Source organism: Haliotis cracherodii, unplaced genomic scaffold (genome assembly GCF_022045235.1).
Source record: "Haliotis cracherodii isolate W230 unplaced genomic scaffold, xgHalCrac1.p SCAF_2, whole genome shotgun sequence".
NCBI classification, from domain to species: domain Eukaryota; kingdom Metazoa; phylum Mollusca; class Gastropoda; order Lepetellida; family Haliotidae; genus Haliotis; species Haliotis cracherodii.
In genome coordinates, this window is record NW_027266275.1 from 17,789,589 (window position 1) to 17,807,728 (window position 18,140).

Genomic DNA, 18,140 nt, shown 5'->3' on the forward strand with positions numbered 1-18,140 from the left:
GTTTTTATTACAGTTTTCAGTAACAAGTATATAAAAGAAGCATTTACATCCTAACACATGACAAACAAAGTACATTTCACATTCATTGCAACATAAGCAGCACAGAGGACAGTCATGAACAGTAGAATATACTTTATTCCCATCACATTGGAACTATCACAGTGATAAACACTTCTGCTTAATACATCACTAAAGGGCACTACCTCTCTAGAGATTACAAATGATATTTTGAGTTAATCTATACTGCTGTTATAGACCCTAACAGGAGGAATGTATCAGTGTTTTTTGTTTGTTTTGTTTGATGTTTAATGCCGCACTCAACAATATTCCAGCTATATGATGTTGATCTGTAAATAATCAAGTCTGGACCAGACAATCCAGTGATTGACACATGAGCATCAATCCATGCAATTGGGATACGATGACATGCATCAACCAAGTCAGCAAGCCTGACCACACGATCCTGTTAGTCGCCTCTTACGACCAGCATAGTCGCCTTTTATGGCAAGCATGGGTTGCTGAAGATCTTTTCTACCCTTGATCTTGAATGTATCGGTGAAACAGGGAAATATAAGTACAAGTTCAACATGACAAAACTTGGTTCTCTACTCTATAACCTGCCTACAATATCAGAAACACAAGTTCAACTATTGACATACACTACTAGTGTTTAACTGTAGTCATATGAAAACATTGGATGTTTAACTTCTTTTGAGTAGTATATATACCTAACCTGGATAACAGTGAAGATGTGAACAGAGAAGCCACATATGACAGACAATTTCAGGGTCAATCTTTAATCCTGAAAGTTATATTTCTAATTGTCGAATTATTGATGCAACTGTTATTTACATTATACAACATACTCTGATTCAAAGTCTCGTCTTGTTGCCATCCAAATACACAAATTACTAGCCCACCAGTCAGCTGGTCAACCAATGACACAGACTACAAACACACTTAACTGTTCAATCACACTTTTAAAAGAACCTAGATCTGTACTTCGTCAACCACATGATCCATCTTTCCATCCATCCTTCCATCGCTCATCAACCCGTCTACAATCGAATTCCGGTTTCCCAAGTTTGCGATTCACGTCATTATGAAGGTGACATAGCCATTGTGAAAACTGATGTCTATTGCTTGTATCAGGAGTGTTTGTCTTCAGGCTGAGAAAAGAACAAAAACAAATATGTCAGGTGTTTGTTAAGAAAACAAATAAACTATGTCATGTATGCTGTATACTTCCTGAATCTAGCTATTAAAAATGTGCAATCCTGAGTTAAAATACAGCTTTGACGTCACTCTGTTGTTTCAACTGTAGCATACCTGTACCAAAATGACAAATACAAATTTTAAACTCGTCAAGTCAAAGGACATGCATTATGATTATACTGGCTACAAATCAAATCTCACAAAATGTTCGTAAAGTATGGGATAGTTCAAATGCATCTCTCATATCGAAGCACAAAGTTAAAGATTCTTGTGCATTACCGAATACCTTATATAGGAGTTGTATTTATATACATTTATTTATTGATAGATTTTAAATATGTTAAAACAGTTTTTTGTTACTTTGATTCCGTATAGATAACACACACGAAACTAGACATTTGTTACAGATATTTGTAACATTATTATTACATTATTTGAAACATATGTCCAGTTACTTACACCTTCATATACCTCTAAAAAGACAATTTGTTCTCAGAGGGGAATCAGTAAAAAACAGTTAATGAGGACAAGGTTGACTTTGGGATTTCAACTTCTATATTCTTTCAAATTCTTTCAGGTTTGGCGTAACACTGCAGACCTAACTGCACATTCAACTAAGTCAAAAGCTGAAGTAATGCATCTTTGCATATTATCTAAAGAATGTGGGCTTGTATCTGTATTTTAGTATAGATTATGCTCAAAGTTTTCATCACAGATTCCTGAACATTGTAAACAATTGGGGGATACAATAGATACAATGAAATTGCATCACAATGCTTTGCCATTGTGATGTCATTGTTTACCATTTCACCATCATGAAATGACATCACTAATCGCTCTGCCACTGAAGCTGGTTAGCTGTACTTTTCACACTCAAGACACTGGTTATTACTGATTACAAACTGGAAAAAAGGTTTCGATGACAAATGGAAACTCACCCTTGTGTCTTTTGACATGAAATATATAAACACACATTGAGGCAAGTCTCAAAGTTTTAATCTTTTATCAACTCATGTTGAAATATTTGATATCAAAAGACACTCAGTCAATGTTCGAAATAAGCACCTGCCCGTAGGACCGTGGCAAGTAGATCTTGTGTTAGCCCCTACTTTCAAATTTGTATGGGTCATAATGGCCTGCAGTAAACTTGCATGTCGATTTGTTTGTCACAATAAGCTGCAGTTTTTTTAATGAGCGCCTGATGAGTTTGTTGAGTTGTGGCCTGATGCTTCCAAAGTCTGTGAGACCTGATGGCCAGTCACTTGGAAATATTTTTTATTTTAAACACAGCTCTCGGGTGAATTCTCTGTATTAAGGTAGGTATCTTACTTTTGCCTCAGGTCTTCAGCACAGTAATCACAAGGGTAGTACTTGGAGAAGAGATGGACAAAGTCCTTCATCTCTTTCTGCTGAACCTGTGAAGGAGACTCCGGGAAGTAGGCCGCCATCGTGTGTAGGAATGACCATGTATTCCGACCCAACTCATCACGATCTAGAGGGCACTCAGCTGGTAGTGGGGTAGAATTGGTAGTTTCTTCCTGAAACCATGTTCAATCAATAAATAATTCGTTATCACTTCAAATTTTACCAGATATATTTAAATACTGTTCACAGTCATACTAAATAACCTTGGTTTGGGCTATTGTACTGTTCTAGTTTACTGAATCATCTACTCAGGTGCTTGAACATGAACAAAAGGGCCAGTAGATGCTGAAGTCTCCATCTTTCTTAAACATCTGAATTAATAAAGAAAACTGTATCTTTTGATGTATCTAACTCAGCGTGTTATGTTGTGCTCCATGAAGACATCTTTATTGTGGAAACTTAATGGAGTTAAACTGTATGGTTTTTGGGTTGTTGTTGTTTTTGTTTTTTGGGGGGGTGCAATGATACTCTTCTATTTTATCAAATAACAAAATTATCGGGATGGGAGGGTCATGAATAAATGTTACATGTGTTAGAGGGCATGAGAAAATGTAACATAACATGATGGCTTGGTATGATATGATATGTAATATGATACAGCCCTAAGACCTCCACAGCCCTCCTGTATGTATACATACAATGTAGTGTCAAATGTCACCAGTACATCATTTGAAGTGATGACGGAAAATTGCTTCTAAGTAAATTTTCATTGTATTACATGATTATTCTAGATAAGTGAAATTTTACTCATCAAAGTCTGCAGTTCATTAATAAAAGTGCACAGTATGAATTCATTTCTTTAAACTGCTGAAGGATACTGTAAAATTCTGTAATAGTTGAACCACGTCTGGATTCAACAGTAGAGGTGTATGTGTAAGAGTGAATATTATCCTACCCTTTTATCCCTGGGATGAAATTCTCTAGTGTCAGGATGATTCTTCCTAGTGAATTTGAACCCATACCAGTGTGGCAATAAGGTAGGATACTATACTCTAGAGTAAAACTTCCCCCGGGATAATATTTAGGTAGGATATAATCCTTGCTTACACATGCACATTTCAATGCTGCACTCAGTTTCCTGGGTGTTTGGAGGTCTATTTGACATGTGTGAAAAGAATGGTAACTCTTGCTTAAATGGACATAATTTTTTACTGTCACCTTTGCCTTTGATTCAAATCACTGCGCACCTTGTAATCACAGGGCAAGGGAGGTAACCTATGTTGTCTTTTCCAAATACCAACAATATTATGAATGCAAAAAAACTTCCAGATACATATTTTCAGCTGAATGCTATAAATGTGAAAAAAAATAAAAATGGAAAATGTCCCACATCCATTCCTTATGCTACTGCTTGCATTTATACTTCTCTCGTTTCAAAAATAGATCTTATCAACTTTGAATACAGCAACCATTTACCTGATTCACTAGCAAGGTAATGATTAGATTGGACAATCTGGATCCTCTGATGTCATATCACAATGAATTATAAACAAAATTTGCTTAAAACAACACAGATTTGTTGATTTGTATATATATACAACGTGCTACATGTTACATATGTTCCAAACCTATGGCAAATCCGTAATAATACAAGCGAGTATTGTTGTGGTCGAGTTGTGAAACATCCAGTAACCTGAGTTAAGCACCTTGAAATCTAGTGTCGTGGCCGGACCTGTTAACCAGAGTCCATATACCCGGTACCGATCGGATAGTTTTCAGGCGGTTTCCCAATTCAAACCAAGACGGAAATAAAAGTATGACCCCTCCTGCTTGGGATACTTCTCCTTGTTACACACGGTCTCCTGATATTGGTGAACTGAAGTGAAACTGTAACTTGTATAATTTTGTTTGATTGTTTTTTAACGCCGCAGTCAGCAATATTCCATCTATCTGACGGTGATATGTAAATAATAAAGTCTGGACCAGACAATCCATTGATTGATATCATGAGCATCGAACCACCCAATTGTTACACGATCACATTCATCAACTAAGTCAGCAACCCTGACCAGCCGATCCCGTTATCCGCATCCACTCACATCTTACCACAAGCATAGGTTATCCTCACAGGTCGTAACTTGCAGTAAATGGGTATTAAGTAAGTGAGAATTAGAGTTTTTAATTTAAGTCAAACATGTTCAGGTGCATACTTTAGTCGATAATTCTAATCAGTTCACTTTGAATAAATCTATTACAGCTGAATACATTAATGATCAATGATTGACAGTAGCTTTCATCAACTGGTGCATGATGAAATTAATGATGAGTCATGCCCACAACCATTGTGTCATGTTACAATTTAACAGCTATACTCCATCTTAACCTTTTTAGGGGTTTTCCCTTGCATTTTCATCCATGTTGTGAAATCGGTGCACGTTCTGCAGGGTTTCTTAGATTTCTGATCATGTTTACCAAAATCAGGCATGGGCGCCGCCATGTTTTATCAACACTTCCGTTTTGCATTCGGAACATTCTCGCATCAGTTAATAAACACACGATACTTTTGTATCACCCACAATGCCGTAACTAGCCGATAAAAGCCGAACGACCCACTTCCTGTTGAAAGTGCGCATGTGTCAATAGACCATCAAAATGGCCGCAAGGAGTGCAACGAAAGGTAACTCACAAACAATTGGGACGATTTAAGTCTTTGAAGAGTGTATATAGTTCTATCAGTGTTCAAATTCTAACTTAAAAACTGTTAGAGAATTGAGCTGACTGTCATGAATGCACACCATGTTGTGGAGTGACACTTTTGCAAACGCTTCAGATACCAAGTTTTTGTTTCACCTTGAAATATCTTCATTTACTAAAGGATATAGACAAATTATATTATTTTATATTAATTATGATGTTTCTCTTTTCTGTTGTTGACTAGGTGTATCTCTCATCAAAAGAGGCTGGCATGAAATTCCTGAAGTGGTTGGTTCAATAGCCATGTGTGCATTAGGTTGGTATTTCAAGCCATAGATGTGATAATGTAGATAGTTAAGGATACTAGACGATCAGATCCATGGAGATTCGTACATACAGAAAATGGCTAAACTGTTACAAAAATTCCAATCAAATTTATACCTGTGTTGGAGCATTCATACATTATTTGGCCGATGTGTACACAAATTTGGAGGACCCATACACAAACCTAGATGATGCTTACACAAATTTGGAAGACCCATACCCATTTATTTTCAATTAACATTTCACTCTCTATGTTGATTGGGATAATTGGTGATTATCTCTTTGACTTGTGATTATCCCTTAGACTAAGCACCAATTACAACATTCAGTGTCCCACACAAGCAGTTCACACACATCAATTAGTGATTTTTTTCCAGAGATCTTGTTATTTTAACTCTTCGTCATGTTGTTTTAGTATAAGTACTACAAAGTACTACAAGTCAGTCGAGGTAACAAGAAGTTTACACAGTAGATAATTGGACTACCCATGTGTTGTTAATTAAATACAAAATAAACAATATTTCAATTGAAAACCTGTTTTGTTCGACAACGATATAGGGATCTATACTTAAACATTGCCTTTATAGTAATTAAAGAAGTTGGTATCCATAAATTGTGTCTACTCTGTTTAATCAATATTTTGCAGTAGAGCTAAAACTTTTCAGAGCAGTTTGGAAGTGCTAAACAGATTTTCGAGAATTCAAGCTATTGTTTCAAAATAACATCCGGTCACCACAACATCTACATTTTCAAAGATCACGCCTGGGTAATTACTACAGATAAGAATAATTTAAAAGAAGTGAATAATGTTTAAAATCAAATAATGTGCATTGTGTATGAATAAGCTTTTTGGGGTACAAGTTGTCCAGTTGATTAGGTGCGGGTGGGTATGGGTTATCCAACATTTGGGTATGAGTCCACCAAAATATACAAGGTAAGGATCTCTGGGAGGAGTGATTGTCCAGTTCCTGTTTCGATAAATCTGCTGCATATTTGCCTGTTTAGACATATAAGGGACTGTTAATGTATTATGGCATGTGTGTTTGAGGGGGGTGTAATCAAAATTTATCACAATATACCCCCATCTGCTATAGTACATAATAAATTACCAGACCTGTTCTGTCCTAATTTATTGAAGAGCCACATGGCTCATGTTTACATCATTAAGGTCAAGGTCACTTAATGACAGGGGGTTCCCATCATGTTCCGACATCATGTTATTACATTAAACATCTCCTTTGTGTATCAAAGACCAAGCTGACAAAGACAAAGACAGAGGTCATTTGATTACAATGCGGCTGCTCTAGGAAACCATCTCCCTTCAAATGTGAAAGCAACCTGTGAAAATCCGGGATAGAATAGGTCTTCAGCAACACATGCTTGGCGTTAAAGGCGACTATGCTTGTCATAAGAGGCGACTAACAGGGTCGGGAGGTCAGGCTTGCTGACTTGGTTGAAGCATGACATTGTATCCAAATTGCATGGATCGATGCTCATGATGACAATCACTGGAATTTGATTATTTACAGACTGCCTTCATATAGCTGGAATATTGCTGAGTGCGGCGTTAAACAACAAACATCACATCAAATATGAAAGCAGAAGGAACTCCCAACAATCTTCCAGTCCTAACTCAAGACATTTCTGTTCAGACTCTTTTTATCAAATTTAAAATCAACACCAAGTGTCACATCTATTTGTCTTGTATCTATGACCTAGTAGAGTTTTCCTCCATTTTATGCAGTGTTGTGAGCATCCATCTAGTGCAGGCATTACAAATGTAATTATTGTAATTACTGATGATGATGATGATGATGACGACGACACTATGCCACACCTGTATTCAGTTAGACTGCAATAAAGGGTAAAGTAAAGGGTCTTGGCGTTTGAGCCAGTTGTGTTGTTTTTCCTTGGGTACAACCCTGTAAGATGACAGAGAGGTACAGCAGAAATAAAAAGCTCCCAGAATGAGTTGATTGAAACATGATCAGATTATGTAATTGTATTACTCTTGCAGACTGTTCCAAAAACTTTTACCCAGCTAGTAAAAAAATATAGCCACAAATATAGCTGTTGCTCAGGCTTTCAATCACTGGTTTATTGATGGGTAAACATGGAATATTTCTGCTGTGTTAATCAACATCCCATTACTAACTCTCACATAGAATTTCCTGTTCTCTGAATACAGTAGTGAATTATGAATACTATAAATAATGATACGACTCACAGAACAACTTTAATGACTGATGTTACTTTCAGGTATAGCTTCATTTGGAGTTGGAGCCACCATATGGTTACGAGACACAGAGTCGGCTCATCAACATAGATACACCTACTCAGGTAAAGAGGAGAATTTAAGGGCAGCATTATTTCTGGAAATGAAACTAAATGTACCTGGTGGTCATACTCATGATTTCGTTGATCAACTGTTGATTGTGAATAGTTTTCATAATATCAATCACTAGTTCAGATTATTTACAGGCCTCTGTCATATGGCTGGAATATTACAGTGTCAAACAAACAAAACAAGTCAAGTGTTAGTGATGGGTTTTTGAATCAGTTGAAATGTAACTACCCGGTAGGTTTTACAAGAAAACTGGATATCACTGTTTCAAGACAAACAGGCAAGTGATTGTGTTTGACTCAGAAATGTAGATGCTTCTTTGGTTGACAAAACTAGAATTTCATTGGTTTGTTTGAGCAACATTTAGACTAAGTCATCCTTAAAAACATGAGTACTCCTCAGTACTACCGGTTGTTTCCTGTAGTCTGTGTGTCAACTGGTCATTCATGCAGTACCTTTGGGGACTTTAGATTTATAAAAGTTATAAACCATCAGTGCACTAATTAGTTTGTGAAGAAAATCATACATGGATTTCTAATTAGCATCTTGTGGGAAGTATTTTATGAAAATTCAAGCTCTTCACATGGATCATATGCTATGTTGAGTTATCTCCCTTGTATCAGTTTTCCAGATTTCAAATGACAAGCTGTCATATTTTAAGAGATGTTGCTACATTAAATGTCAGGTGAAACGTCTAGTTACTTCCTAAGAACACTAGTATATTGAGATAGTAACTGAAACAGTGACTTCAGCAAGGCAGACACCATGAGTTACATGAACTTGTCCAAAGGTCATTTTCACAAGTACATTCCAACATAACTTGATTTTGTGAGAACACGCCCATCCAGAAGTTGAGTAGTAAACTTATAAACCAATGATCATGTCTACCCCTTGTAACTTTGTCTTAGGAATTTTGATTCAAGTCGTTCAAAACCTGCATGCTTAATCAAAGTTTATGATATTGTTGCAGCAGCTAATGATAACCCTAACTACACAGAGACTGTGTCAGTTTCACCATGTGTTCACACAGGGCAGTAATTACAACATCCATGGAATGACACCAGACTGTGTAGCCTTGTTTCTTTCTTTTTTAAAATATGACTGCACAAGTACATTTATTTAAAGAGTTGATCTTTATTTTCCAGTTGTGCGAACATCTGATGTGGACCCAAATAAGAAAATATACAACTAGAAATATGTGATGTGTGTGCAGTGATCAGCTGTGAGGCCATCTAGCACCAAGATGTTGCCCCAAGAACACTGTCAGCCTGTGTGTATATAGAATGTCTGCTAGTAAATTTGTTGAAACAGAAATTGATATTGTCCTTGTTTATCACCTGTTACTGATGGCCTCCGTGGTCTAGTGGTAGAGCGTCTGCCCAGAGAGCAGAAGGTCGGAGGTTTGATTCCCGACCACATCATTCCAAGACGTTTAAAAGATGGTACTTGTTGTTACCCTGTCTGGCACTAGACATTATGGGGCTAAAACAAGGACTGGTTGGCTCGGAGTTAGTATATTGTGTCTGAGTGGGGTATTCATGTTAAACTGTGGCATGGTATCTCAGTGGGCTATTACTATAAATCGGAGTCCCAACTACAACAAGTAGCCGCATGCACGAGCAATCACGTCACTATATAAGTGCAATAACCTTTGACGCAACTTTAAACCCCATTTCACCTCACCTCCTGTTACTGACATATGGAGGGTCTCTATGCCCCTTAGAAACTTTGCTGGGAGTGAGAATATTCATCACATTTGATATGCAAGGAGGAATCTGATTGGTCCTCATGCAGCAACACATGCTTGTAGAAGAGAAGACTCAATGGATTGGTGGTCACACTCGCTGATTTGGTTGATTACATGACATCGTACAGTCACATAGAATACTATCTATCAATCAGAACAGGTCCTCATGCAGCAACACATGCTTGTAGAAGAGAAGACTCAATGAATTGGTGGTCACACTCGCTGATTTGGTTGATTACATGACATCGTACAGTCACATAGAATACTATCTATCAATCAGAATAGGTCCCCTTGCAGTAATGTGCTTGTAGATTATTCACAGAGTGCTGTCATATAGGTTGAATATATTGCAGGGTTAGAAACTAACAGTTTTAGTCCACTAGTCCTTATAATGATAACATATAGCAAAACCCTTAAAATGGGCCAATTTCTACTAGTCCTTAGGATACCTTTACTATTGGGCAGTTTGGTAAGGACTATAGGACTAGTGCCAATTTCTAATGCTGATATTGCAGAGTGCCATGTAAAACAACAAACAAGTGTGCCATTTATACGAATCATTCAATGTTGGAAAACAGAAATAGCATTTTCTGCACTACCCAAGACCAAAATAATTTTCTATAAAGATTGTGTTGTTTGTTTGAAGATATTGTGATGGGATTTTCAAAAGAAAAACTGATCAAATGAAATTGATTTTTCTTGTATTAAAAAGATGTCTCCCCATGATAGGTGATGTTAATTTCATGATGGCTTCACTTCGTATTTGCAACAAATCACATTTATTACAGGTTACAGGCCAAGGACATATGTAGCTTGTTTCTGCGGGGAATAGGTGTACAGCAGTCTATTCTTATCCCCAGAGGCAAATAAACTGATTTGGGTAGTCATCCTTGGCAACCTGGTTGAGTGCCTGTCATAGGAAAATTGTACCCAGTGGTGTGGGTCATTATTCATTTTATCAGTCACAGACATTATATCAACCTAAGCACCAGTTTGTCTGGTCCCAAATCAATTATTTACAGACTGTCATGATATAGATGGAATATGACTTGGGTTAAAAGACAAAGATTTCATACAGATGATAGATACCACATCATCATTTTGAGTACAAACATAAGAGACATAAAGCTGTTTGTTTTTCATTTTAAAACTCTGAATGTAGAGCTCTTTTGTTGATATAAAAAAATGTATCGTTCCCGATGACCAAGTGTATCATTGTTCCATTCTATTATGATATATATCCTACCCATTCGCTACCAAAGCTTTATTTGGGAACTGACATCATGATCAAAATATGAGAAGGCCTCTTTGTGGTCGTTTTATGTTTGGATGTGAATGGGTCCAAGGTATATATATCGTCATCTTCCCGTGGCAAGGGAGTTTTTTGACTTTAAAAGTCTAGTTTAACCTTGCCGAACTGGGCTGGAATTCCTGGGCTCGATCGTAGCGCCACCAGTGGTAATTACGAGTTATGTCCCTTCTAAGCCTCTCCTATGGGCCAATCAGCTTCCACCTACCGTATCACTTGCATTTGTTTCAAACAAATGGGCGGCGCCCAGTCGAGACGATCTGATCGGTAATGAAGATCTATATTGTGATAAAACGGGTCTTACATCGCTAAGTGCATCAAATCACGTGTCCACCTTGATAAAAAAAACATGAAAAGACTTGGAAAATATCTGTTGACAACGAGTTGGCGGTGCACATGCTTTGCAAATCCTGCAATCCACCGAAATCTGCACGGCAGGTTACTAACTGGATTTCGATTTCGTTGCGCGATTTTGATTGGACTGTACATAGACTCGTTAGTCCAGCCAAAATCTAACTCCATAATACCAGCCTAGTTTGGCAAGGGTGGAAACTGGACTTTTATAGTCAGTTAACTCACTTGCCTCGGGAAGATGTCCTAGCTCGGCAAGGGTGGAAACTGGACGTTTATAGTCAGTTAACTCTCTTGCCTCGGGAAGACGATATCTAGTCTGGCATGTACACAAGGTGGCTGAGAAATTCTGAGCCTATCTAGGAAGGGCTGCGTTAATGGAGTTGGTTGCTAATTATTTTATCAACATAGTCCCATCCGAGGTTCACCCACTTCTATACTGTGTACTATTCGTTCTTTCCAGTTAAGCTTAGAACTGTTCAGGCACTCCTTGTAATACAGTAGCAATTAGGCGTTGGTTGGGATATATATTCCATATCATGTGTGATTATACATTGTAAACCAATAGTTTTTATGTTCCGCAATCTGATATTGCAATACCTCGTCGATTAGCCTTCGATTCCCACAAATCCACATAAGTATGAATAATATACGGTACTATTTCTCAAGACAAGCCAAAATGTCTGAAGATATTTTTTCAATTTGGGAACCTATGAGGAAGTTTTTGGTTTTGACATGGATGATTCCATACTGGAAGAATTCCTGAATGATGATGGCAAGTATTTCATGAGTAATTGACGCCTCTATCAAGTTTACATTTTTTAAAATAACGCTGATTTCACGAATACTATCTTGATGATGTAACGGCGTTAATCTGTAAACAAACTGTTAAAGAAATACATCTCCAGATATAAAATGAATTTGCAGTCGTTGAGTGACAAAAACATTCGGCAGATGTAACAAACGTAACTGTTTATCTTCTAAAAAACGTGTAATGTTCGGTGCGTCGACATATGATATGCCGTGGCATCAGTATCACGAGGCCATGTATATAATTTAAGGGGGAACTGTGTGAATAAAAATAATAATTGAAAAATATATTATGTCCTGCTTGAATTACAGTGGGTTCAAAATACTTAAATATAAATATATAAATATATATTTAGTTGGTCAAATGATCATTTAATAAGATGCGCGCGTGGCACGTCATCAGTCGTATGTGTATCGGACAACGCCTAGATATCGAGATGTGTATCACATCTCAAAGAATTGTATCGCATATGCCCTATTTCCCCGCATGGTGTGAAGCCCACGACTGGTGTCTCCCTGATACTGCTGGAATATTGCTAAAAGCGGCGAAAACCACACTCTCGGGATCTGGCAGAATCGTTTATTTAGCCTTATTTGGTTACATTGCCTACACTGTTCTTGTGTTGCGCTGATGCAGACAGGCGCAAACAATAGTTCAATCATTTATTCGACATTCAGTGCGGCTCGTGAAAAGTGAGATTGATTTATCATCCGAAAAATAACTGGGAGACATAACTTTGGCGAGATCAAGACATATCTCCTAGGATATAAATAACTACAGTGCAGTGCAATGTTTTGCTGACCATTGTGACCTCATCGGTTACCATGACGTCACTATTCTCTGCCACACTCGTTATTCCTTTTTACGAGATCCGTGAAGATCCGGGGTAGAATAGGTCTTCAGCAACCAGGGCTTGCCATAAAAGGCGACTATGTTTGTATAAGGCGACTAACGTGATCGGGTGGTCAGGCTCGCTGACTTGGTTGATGCATGTCATCGTATCCCATTTGTGTAGATCGATGCTCATGATGTCAATCACTGGATTGACTGGCCCAGACTCGATTATTTACAGACCGCCGTCACATAGCTGGAAGATTGCTGAGTGCGGCGTTAAACAACAAACCAACCAACTCACCCTAGCAGACTATGTATCCTTGGCCCACTTGCACAGAGTGATCTTAGCGCTAAGATGATCGTAAGTACCATAATTTAACATAGGCTTACAATAGTCGTAGCACTAAGATCGCTTTGTGCCAGATCTCCTCGGGCCGATGTACCCTTCTTGTGCAAGTATGGGCAGGCTACACGCAGCATCTTAGAGGATATTACCAATGGTAATTAACTCATATACCTACTGAGTGATTTCGATTACCTCACATTCAGTAAGTAATGAAACAGTAATCAAATCGTTCTAATTGATATTACCAGCAGGGATGAGCTGATGAGCTGTCGATTGAAAGGTAAAAGCACCAGATTGTGTTGTGCTGATATTGATTTCCCCGCGTGGTACGTTACTTATGTTTGAACATGTGAGTAGCTGTTGTGATTCACACTTTTTGTAGGCCAAACAAATTTGTTTGTTCTACACTTCACCCCCGCCCAAGAACTTTAGGAGTCTATCATGGTTGGTTGGTTGCTTTGTTGTTTAACGCCGCACTCAGCAATATTCCAGCTATATGACGGCGGTCTGTAAATAATCAAGTCTGGACCCGACAATCAAATGATTGACATCATGATCATCGATCCACGTAATTGGGATTGATGACATGCATCAACCAAGTCAGCGAGCCTGACCACCCGATACCGTTAGTCGCCTTGTACGACAAGCATAGTCACCTTTTACGGCAAGCATGGGTTGCTGAAGACCAATTCTACCCCGGAATCTTCACGGGTCGTCTATCATGGTGCATCATGGTGCATACTAAATTGTAATATAATAATTAGATCCACAGAAGGTGTTTTTACAAGTTACCATGGTGTAGCATGTATACATTTTTAAAATATTATTATAGAAAGGAAGTAATATATATTAGTATCCAGAGAAAATGCAGATACAAAATATTAGTTTCGGCTCTTGTATTTATCTTAGCACTATAACTAAACTAATATTTTGTATCTGTATTTTCCCTGGATCCTAATATATATTTTACTTGCTGTTCTATAATTATATACAAAAATGTGTATAAATGTTACACCATTGTAGCCTGTAAAAGCACTTGCTGTGGATCTAATTATTATATGAAAACTTAGTATAAATGTTGCACCATGATAGATCTGTATATTGTTGTCATTGCTTCCAAGTGTGTTATCGTTTTCTTGATACAAACCTTTGTACACAGAGCCTTTGACGACGAGAACCCTGTGGAATGGGCTCCTCTCGAACTTGAGACAGCTTGTGGCTTCCTTGTCCTTAGAGATAACAAGGCATATTGCATTGACATTGGAGGAAACTGTTTCTTACTTTGTACGAATCATGAACAATATGACACGTCGTAACCAGAGAAATCAGATGATTCTCTGATGACACTAATTCCATTGGGCGTAAAGGCAAACTAGTGCTGGAACTTGTGTGAAGGGAACACCGATAATCAGTGATGCCACCAGGTGCCCTTGGGATTGGTAAGCATGTACCAACAACAGGTTCAAGTTACTCCATTGCAACTGCGATATACACCATACAAGATTGGTTGGTTGGTTCTTTAACGCCGCACTCAGCAATATTCCAGCTATATGACGGCGGTCTGTAAATAATCGAGTCTGGACCAGACAATCAAGTGATTGACATCATGATCATCGATCCACGTAATTGGGATTGATGACATGCATCAACCAAGTCAGCGAGCCTGACCACCCGATCCCGTTAGCCGCCTTTTACGACAAGCATAGTCACATTTTACGGCAAGCATGGGTTGCTGAAGACCTGTTCTACCCCGGAATCTTCACGGGTCCCCCATATAAGAAGGGTTTATAGCAGCTAAATTAATGATAAAACCATGCTTGGTAAACAGGTCATGGTGCCCACACTGTTCAAGTTTTATGCATACAGGGGTCATTCTGGGAAGGACGGGCGCCCAGTTCTCCACAATTGTTGGTGTTCACGCAAATTACAGACTGTTGTGGATGTCCTGCCTGGTTGTCTGTCACTGTATCCGAATGACGCGGAGCGTGGCTCATGCTATCAACCACTAGTTGAATGGCTCAAATTGACATTTTCTAGGTCAGTTGATGTGGCATGACTATTGCTGATAGTCGCTTCAGTTACACTGTGGCCCCTGGTGTACCTCCTTCAGACCAGGGGACACGGGTGCCCCAGTTGTCTAAGGCGCCGCGATTCGCTGTGCAGAGTTGCGTCCCTTGGGAAGCCAGAAACCTATGATTGTGGGTTCGAATCCCAGTTCACCCCGATTATGTGTCTAGGTTTGTGAGCACCATACCCGCGCTCTTTGGTTTCACCGAAGTGGTAAACGCCTGAGACCTGCATCACTTCGGGCTTTCCTCCCACATTAAGCCGACACGCCGCGATATAACTGGAATACTGTTAAAAGAGGCGTTAAACCAAACTCACTCACTCCTCCCTACCAAAATACACACTAATGATGAAGGCATATTGAGAAGTTGTGCTTTGAGGTATTTTTAGGTCATTCCGTCACCTTGCCAGCCACCTTGATAATAATTATCTAAAAAAATCCGTATCAGCACAACTGTTTTCACACTGCATGTTTCTGGCACGCCCCTGAGACGACAGCTGGGCATATGGCAGCTGTTACCTTTGCACATACGGTGTTACAATACCAAGGCTGCATCCTATTTAATACAGCACTGACTCAGACCACAATATCAACACTGAGTGAAAGTTGCATGGCGGAGCTCCAACACATTTGATACTGATTAGTGTGATGGAGATTTTTTTCTGCCATTGTTGATACTTAATCTCACTATTTTGTCTGGATGATTCAGTTCAAGGTGTTATGAATTCCACGTTACGTGTCTGGATACACCTTAATCAGTACAGCATGGCTGGAACTGGAGGCTCCAACTGCGAGATGTTCAGGTATGTCGGGGTTCATTACTGTGGGATTCCGGGGCAGAATAGGTTCCCAGTACCCCTAAACTCTTGTTCAGAGTGACGACTGTGGGGGAGGGAAAGTAGGTTTAGTGTGGTGGGACACCTGGTAGATTTAGTGTGGTGGGACACCTGGTAGATTTAGTGTGGTGGGACACCTGGTAGATTTAATGTGGTGGGCACCTGTATATTTAGTGTGGTGGGATACCTGGTAGATTTAGTGTGGTGGGACACCTGGTAGATTAGTGTGGTGGGACACCTGGTAGATTTAGTGTAGTGGGACACCTGGTAGATTTAGTATGGTGGGTCACCTGGTAGATTTAGTGTGGTGGGATACCTGGTAGATTTAGTGTGGTGGGATACCTGGTAGATTTAGTGTGGTGGGACACCTGGTAGATTAGTGTGGTGGGACACCTGGTAGATTTAGTGTGGTGGGACACCTGTATAATTAGTGTGGTGGGACACCCGGTAGATTAGTGTGGTGGGACACCTGTATATTTAGTGTGGTGGGCCACTTGGTATATTTAGTGTGCTATGACACTTGGTAGATTTAGTGTGATGGGGCATGTGGTAGATTTAGTCTGGCCGGACACCTGGTAGATTTAGTGTGGTGGGACACCTGGTAGATTTAGTGTGGTGGGACACCTGGTAGATTTAGTGTGGTGGGACACCTGTATAATTAGTGTGGTGGGACACCTGGTAGATTTAGTGTGGTGGGACACCTGGTAGATTTAGTGTGGTGGGACATCTGGTAGATTTAGTGTGGTGGGACACCTGGTAGATTTAGTGTGGTGGGACACCTGGTAGATTTAGTGTGGTGGGACACCTGGTAGATTAAGTGTGGTGGGACACCTGTATAATTAGTGTGGTGGGACACCTGGTAGATTTAGTGTGGTGGGACACCTGGTAGATTTAGTGTGGTGGGACACCTGGTAGATTTAGTGTGGTGGGACATCTGGTAGATTTAGTGTGGTGGGACACCTGGTAGATTTAGTGTGGGGGGACACCTGGTAGATTAGTGTGGTGGGACACCTGGTCGATTTAGTGTGGTGGGACACCTGGTCGATTTAGTGTGGTGGGACACCAGGTAGATTTAGTGTGGTGGGACACCTGGTAGATTAGTGTGGTGGGACACCGAGTAGATATATTTTGTCATGATACAAGTACAGGTTGATTGTCTTTACAACTGATAGATTTAGTTTGTCATGACATCTGGTAGATTTAGTTTGTCATGACAACTGGTAGATTTAGTTTGTCATGACAACTGGTAGTTTAGTTCTTTATGACAACTGGTAGATTCTGTTTGTCATGACAACTGGTAGATTTAGTTTGTCATGGCAACTGGTAGATTTAGTTCGCCATGGCAACTGGTGGATTTAGTTTGTCATGACAACTGGTAGATTTAGTTTGTCATGAAAACTGGTCGTTTAGTTTGTCATGACAGCGGGTAGATTTAGTTTGTCATGACAACTGGTAGATTCTGTTTATCATGGCATCTGGTAGTTTAGTCTGTCATGACAACGGGTAGATTCTGTTTGTCACGACAACTGGTAGATTTAGTTTGTCATGACAACGGGTAGTTTAGTTCGTTATGACAACAGATTAGTTGTAACCTGTCAACATATGTTTATCACGCGATGTCACATAGAAACAGAATTGTTAGTTCACAACCACGTCACCTACATGTAAATACGCATTGTACTATAGGCCTGGGGCCTTTTAATTACTGAATTAAACTGATTGATTGGACAACAGATTAGTTCGTTATGACAGCTGGTAGATTATGTTTGTAATGGTGCCTGTTTGCTTTAGATAGTGAATGAACGAGCTCAGTTTTACCTACACAAAACTAAACTGAACATATTTTTAAAAAACTATTTTAACTATGTCACATCGGGAGACACCAGCAATCTTTCA

At 39.2% G+C, this 18,140-nt stretch overlaps 2 protein-coding genes across 2 annotated transcripts in view; one reads left to right on the plus strand and one right to left on the minus strand.

Moving 5' to 3' along the window:
- Positions 1-6: 6 nt before the first annotated feature.
- On the minus strand, positions 7-5,090 carry LOC139468774 (FAD-linked sulfhydryl oxidase ALR-like). The gene is made up of 3 exons (XM_071250911.1): positions 4,964-5,090; positions 2,545-2,753; positions 7-1,169 (listed from the first exon to the last, which is right to left on the minus strand). Exons 1-3 carry the CDS (start codon positions 5,075-5,077, stop codon positions 1,007-1,009), a joined length of 486 nt encoding a protein of 161 aa, XP_071107012.1. The 5' UTR covers positions 5,078-5,090; the 3' UTR covers positions 7-1,006.
- A 10,967-nt stretch (positions 5,091-16,057) lies between these two features.
- LOC139469914 (uncharacterized) overlaps positions 16,058-18,140 on the plus strand; it is a 59,393-nt gene continuing 57,310 nt past the window's right edge. The window contains exon 1 of the mRNA XM_071252264.1: positions 16,058-16,211. The gene's annotated coding sequence lies outside the window, so the exon portion shown is untranslated. The remainder of the gene's footprint in view (positions 16,212-18,140) is intronic.

Coding starts and splice junctions, on each gene's coding strand:
- LOC139468774 (XM_071250911.1), bottom strand. CDS start 5,077: ATGGCGGCGCCCATGCCTGATTTTGGTAAACATGATCAGAAATCTAAG. Junction 2,754..4,963: donor AAGGGAAAACCCCTAAAAAG/GTTAAGATGGAG, acceptor ACATGGTTTCAG/GAAGAAACTACCAATTCTAC. Junction 1,170..2,544: donor GCTGAAGACCTGAGGCAAAA/GTAAGATACCTA, acceptor TTCTTTTCTCAG/CCTGAAGACAAACACTCCTG.